Below are 6,176 nucleotides of genomic sequence, written 5' to 3'. Positions count from 1 at the left end.
GTTAGCTGATTTCCACATGTTAGCAACCACCGCAACAGACCTTAATCTGAACCAAAATGCTGAACCAGAACTTTTACCTTTATTCCCCCAGCCAACCAATGGAGCTAGAAATAAACCAGGAAAACCAATTCCCAATCCCAGCATTTGACCCCAATGAGATACATAGAATCCCAACACCAGTCCTTCCAGAGTATGATCCATGGTGGGATGACAATAGGTCATATCGGGAATTATATCCTCAGCAAGAACCAGTACCCACAACAAATCCTATAACACAATATACTGACCTGAACCCTTTAGACCCATTCTGGAACAGTGATTGGTATATACAGAGTGTGATAAGCACCCCATACACATACAAAGAACCTATACCACGATACCTTGACCCAGTACCAGCACCACTACCACCCATGAGCGAAGAAAATGTGCAGGAAATTCGCTCCTATGGCGAAGAGTTAGTTGAGGAAGGAAATAGAATCCGACAGATAGGAGAGAAACTCGTCTGGGAATATGACGAGCGTGAACAACAGTTTTAGACGAGCCAACAATTAATATATATACTAGCCATTTACCCGCGCGATGCGGCGGGAGTCTGCATAATTGTTAATATTATTAATGTCATTATATCCTTGCATCTTCACATACTCAAAAGATGTCACAAATACTGTCATAACGCTTTATAACAATGATAACTTTTTTTTATTATATACACATTTCTATTGTCTTACCTCTCTTACCTCAGCAGCCAACTCCTAATACTTGTTGCAGCTTCAAACATCTCACCCAAAGCAGTCAAAGGGACCTGTATAAGTGAAATTTGACCAAAAGTCAACATTCTCATTCTCACCCACACCTGTATGAACACGTATAAAAACAATCAAATTACTAAGCTAAACGCAACGTTACCTATGCGGGTTGAAAAAAGATTCTAAAAAACAAAATAAATAGAGAGATAGGACGATAGGTGAAAAATAGAGTGGGTTGCGGGACGGGCCAAAAAGGGCTCAGTTTCAAACCATGATAATTTAGACCATGCGTAGTGGGCAATATTCACCTTTGGGCGTTTTGCGCCATGTGGCAGCCCAGTCAGCAATGATTCACCTTTGGGCGTTTTGCGCCATGTGGCAGCCCAGTCAGCAATGGGGCATTATTGGGCGTTTTCTAAAATGGGTGCAGTGGGGATGTGGGGATTGTGGGGCATTATCTTTGTAATAAAATAAAATAAAATAAAATAAAAATTTAAAATTTTATTGGCCAAATAATATAAGCTCAAATGTGATTGGACAAGATTTCCCCCACCCGGCGTGATTTAAAAAACGCTCAAACCAAAAAACAGCCAATCACGCCCATGCGTAGTGCAAAGGGGCGATATTGGGCGTGATTGAGCCCCAAAAACGCCCAAATTTGCAACCACTATGGGTGTGTGGGCCTAGTCAGCTAGCCCTTTTTACCCAAAAAAAAGTTGGAATTCTAATTATAACAGAGTTAATCAAACTCTATGTAAGAAAGCGAATATAGGGGGTTTTATGCATTTGAATACAGTTTAAACGACTTTGACCCGTTTGACCTGTTTAGCCCATTCGTGGATAATAACACATAACCCAGATCTCTACACATTTATAGGTGCATATGGATCTAAAATTTAATTATGCAAACCTGTTCAAGCAGGCTTCCTTCCAGTTTAGATGCGAGATCAACTTCCAGCTCATGCTCAGACGCCTTTTTAATAGCTTCAAAAGCATAGTCGGTTGTTACGACAGTAACTCGTCTAATCCCCTTAGCAATTCCCTCTTCAGACAAGAGTGCAAACGCTTTCGCCTCGCGTGTATTTGAAATAGGGGTCCCTGGTTTTATTCATAAAAATAGTTAAATTAACAATTAACAGATCAAAAAGGATTTATAAAAATCAACAATCTTTTAAAATGTGTTTACCGCCACAAAGTTCTGCAGATATCGACGACCATTGTTCATTTTCAGGATCGACCAATAATTCGTCCACTTGTCGGCCAATGGCAACAATCCTAACTGGATCAGGGTACACCTGTACCGGAAATGTAATTATGGATTTATAGCATCTGTGTATTTTGTATATTTGAAAATATAAAAACAAGCGTTCATTTCAGACCGCTTACTTTACCGAAAACAGCGGCCCACCGAATAGCGGTTTTGGCATTACCCAGCTCACTTTTCATCACACCACCGAATTCAAGCACACTCCACGACGGCATTGTGGTGATGAACGCCATAGGAAACCCAAACTTAATATTATCACCGGCATCATAGTACCAACCTACTAAATCCACCTGCATTATAAAAAAACACACAAAAATCAAACTTGCAGAAGCAAGAGCAGCAGCTGTTTCAGCTGCAACTTCAGTTCCGGGGTTGTTTCGGTCGATTTTTATAACGGTTCTTTGTGTATCCATGACTTCGGGTCCTTCCCAACATGCGTGATCTTTGTTCGCATCACCAACCTTCGATTATCGATCGAAATGTCAGTAGAATCAGTGGTTCCTTTTATCAGGATCAGATAATATATTATATGAATGTTACCTCAAAAACCAGAACTATCATACTGGTTCCTTTCATCGGGATCAGATAATATATTATATGAATATGTGATCTCCTTAAACATATCAGCAGCTTTAGGGTCATTTGCATTCTTGTCAGGATGGTACCTAAGATAATACATCAACAACTCTCTAACTGAAACATATTTTTGACAAACTGCATAAAATTTGATAATTTTTACAAAAATCAGATTCATTATATGCATAGAATTTGATTATTAGAGAGTTCAGCAAATAGGTAAAAAAGTCATACCTGAATATATAAACTTTTCACATCTTCTATACCAGCAAGGTAATCTATTCTTCATGCTATCTGTTTATCATCATACGTGTGCAACTAAGAATCGTTAATTCATTTACCTAGTAAACATAATTTCTCTCCTATTATGAAACAAAAATACCTTGAATTTTGGGCACCAAAGGGCACCAAAATTCTGGTCTTTTCAGCACACTTGAGATTCAAATGCACACCTCTGTTTTCATACTACCTGAATAGTAAAGACAAACTTGGAAGTTGCTGCTCCCTATCTGAAAAATAGGCAATGGGTATGGCAGAAAGATGAAGACAATATCAAGTGAAAACTCATGCACTTTTCTTTACTTCAACAGCCTTGATAATATCAATGAACTCAAGTTACATATGCAAAATAAAAAGTTCAACAACCTTGTTATGAAAGTACCTTTTGCATTTGGAATTTGCAAACAAAAACACCTAAATACAACAATCAATCTACACATTCAAAAATTGCACTAAAATTGAAATATCCAAAACAGATTCACCATTATATACCTGTGAATCAGATCTGATGAATCTAATACCCTTACCAGGGTAAATCTTCTGGCCACTGAATCTGCATAGCTCAATCCTATAACAACAACCAAAGTAAAAGTAAAATTAAACATTATAACCAAATAGCATCTCTAGAAAAACCTAAAATCAAGCATCAATAGCCTATTATTAATCAATACAGCAATTAAATTCGCATATAAACAGGTAATGAAGTGAAAATCATACAGATTTAGTGAAAACCTGAGTTCCTTATGAACAATAAATCAAATTTCATGAGTTTGAAACCCTAACTTACGCAGACAATAGAAACAATATTGTGTAACATATTGCAATATAGATATAGATGATGGATATATATGTTGAAGTGATGAATTAAAGATGAGAAAACGTACTTGAGAACCATATTGACGGCCGCAGCTTCCCCTTGTTTGTAAAAGATGAAAACCCTAGCTGATTGAATACAGTCCTAGCAAAAACAATAAAAAGTGAAACAATTTACAAATTGTACCAAATCCGTATGTGATGTGATGTGAAAAGAAACATGGGCTTCTCAAAATCCCCTGCTCTTGATGCAATCACCACAAACACTCAAGAAATTGGGGTTCCTCCGTGTGTGATGTGAAAACCCTAAGTTCAGAGAGAATGAACTGAATCTGAAAAAAGAAACATGGGATTCTCAAAATCCCCAGTCTAAACTGAGATGGGAATCAAAACCCCCATAAAATCATACCTGTGAATAGAGGAGTTCGAAACTTACAAAGTTCTTGTTTCTTCTCAAGGAATGTGCGATCAAGGGAGTGTGTGGAGGGATCGTAGAGGAGTTCGAAGCTGTTGAAGATCTCTGATTGTTTTTCCTTTTGATCCACAAATCCAAATCCAGATCTTTGAGGGAGAGAGAGAGAACGAAAATGAAAAAAAGGGCTCTCAATTTGAAATTTGAAATGAAATTTAGGGTTTTTGTTGGCCGCGTTTTTTGTGTGATTGAGGGTATAACTGGAAAGGTAAATTAGTAGTGTGCTTTAGAGGATTATACATCATGTATTAAGGGTGTTTTAAAGAAATTTATATGACCTTAAGAAGTCCTTTGGATATGCTTATTAATATAGTATATATATATATATATATATATGTGTGTGTGTGTGTGTGTGTAATTTGGTACTAAAAAAACCATCAACTAGAATAGATAACCTAATACCTATCGATGCATAATCCCTAGTGTGTTTAATTTTCAGTTATAATATGTAATCGATGCATATGTATAGATATATATAAAAAGAGTAAGTCGCAATGCTCGACGTTTTTATCTACCTGCTTGCGTGATTGTTTGTATTAAATCTTATTCTGTGATATTGATACCTGATAAATGTTTACAATTCAGATGGATAACGAAATAAATCAGGAAAACCAGAATAATGATAATAACGGAAACCAAGTGAATAACAGTGCCATCGAACACATAGTAGCACAAGGAATCATATTATGCCCTATATTATAAAGACTGTTAAAGAAGCAGAAAATAATAAATCTGTAACTGGAAGTAAACGTGCACCTACTGAACCAAGTCACAGCGTGAATGAAAATCGCGGACCAATTATCCAAGCACCGATCCCAAAAAGAAGTACTATCTCATATGGTTGTTCTTATAAAGAATTACGGTCTTGCAAACCAATAGAATTCTCAGGCAATGAAGGAGCCATTGCAGCCTTACGCTGGATAGAAAAGACAGAAGCAGTCATAAAAATAAGTAAATGTGCTGAAGAAGATAAGATTATGTTTGCTTCTAATCTTTTTAAGAATGTAGCCTTAGAATGGTGGAATATTATCCAGTCTAAAGGAAGTGAAAGAGCTTATAATATGGAATAGACCGACTTTAAGGATAAAGTCGAAAGAAAATTATGTCCTCCTCATGAAAAAGAACAGATTGCCAATAAGTTCCTAAATCTTAAAATGACTGGAATAGACTGCAAGGGTTACACTACCATATTCTTCGAATATGCTGGGATAGTGCCAACCTTAGCCTCACCAGAACCAATATTCATCTCCCTTTACATATGGGGATTAATCAGTGAGATCAGATGTAACACCCCAACCTGAATAGGCTGACGTGTCACTCATACAGATATCAAAACTAAAACCAATCCATAACGTTGAAAACAAAAGATCCTAATTACATTTTCATTACATTACCGAAATAAAAATAAATCTTTATCTTCACGACACTCTTCATGTATTCCCCATGTTTCCCAAATTACATGTCAAACAAATAAGACAAACACAAGAAAGAAACTACGGCTGAGCCCAAAAGTTGCTCAGTAACGGGGAAATCAACAGTACATGAAAAGACGAACGAATGGGAACAAAACACCACATAAGGGAAGCTGAGCTGAGACTGACATTGAACCACGTTTGAAACTAAAACAGTTTTCCTTCTCTCAAATGGTTTTACTTATAATATAATATTGTTTAAAAAAAATCCCAATTCCTTTAGAAAAAGAAAATTATCGAAATTACTATATTATGAATAAACATTTAGATTTAAATCAAAATCTAATGATAACTCGAATTTCATAACAAATCAGTATTTAGTCAAAACAACTATATTTCTTATTTGAATATATATATATATATATATATATATATATATATATATATATATTTAATTAACAAAATAGTTTAGATAACCTGAGTTTTGAAAACATAGAAATCTAATACTTGTAAAGATTATGCAACTCGATACTGGAAACAAAACAGTTCGAAAATAAATACTGAGACAGACACCGGACAAATGCTGAAAACAGAGACTGAAATCCTGGCAC

At 36.0% G+C, this 6,176-nt stretch overlaps 1 protein-coding gene and 1 long non-coding RNA gene across 2 annotated transcripts; both read right to left on the bottom strand.

The window, feature by feature from the left end:
• Window positions 1-723: 723 nt before the first annotated feature.
• On the bottom strand, window positions 724-3,010 carry LOC110942880 (alanine--tRNA ligase-like). Its single transcript, XM_022184641.2, has 6 exons — window positions 2,824-3,010; window positions 2,554-2,678; window positions 2,133-2,474; window positions 1,933-2,041; window positions 1,657-1,844; window positions 724-853 (listed from the first exon to the last, which is right to left on the bottom strand). The coding sequence occupies exons 1-6, from the start codon at window positions 2,876-2,878 to the stop codon at window positions 734-736; spliced, it is 939 nt and encodes a 312-aa protein (XP_022040333.2). The 5' UTR covers window positions 2,879-3,010; the 3' UTR covers window positions 724-733.
• Window positions 3,011-3,234: 224 nt separating this feature from the next.
• LOC110938686 lies at window positions 3,235-3,889 on the bottom strand. Its single transcript, XR_002591591.2, has 3 exons — window positions 3,753-3,889; window positions 3,361-3,436; window positions 3,235-3,282 (listed from the first exon to the last, which is right to left on the bottom strand). It is a non-coding gene; the product is annotated as an uncharacterized LOC110938686 (long non-coding RNA).
• Window positions 3,890-6,176: the final 2,287 nt, after the last annotated feature.

This window comes from Helianthus annuus, chromosome 5 (assembly GCF_002127325.2).
Source record: "Helianthus annuus cultivar XRQ/B chromosome 5, HanXRQr2.0-SUNRISE, whole genome shotgun sequence".
Classification (NCBI taxonomy): Eukaryota; Viridiplantae; Streptophyta; class Magnoliopsida; order Asterales; family Asteraceae; genus Helianthus; species Helianthus annuus.
This window is presented reverse-complemented; position numbering and strand designations above follow the sequence as displayed.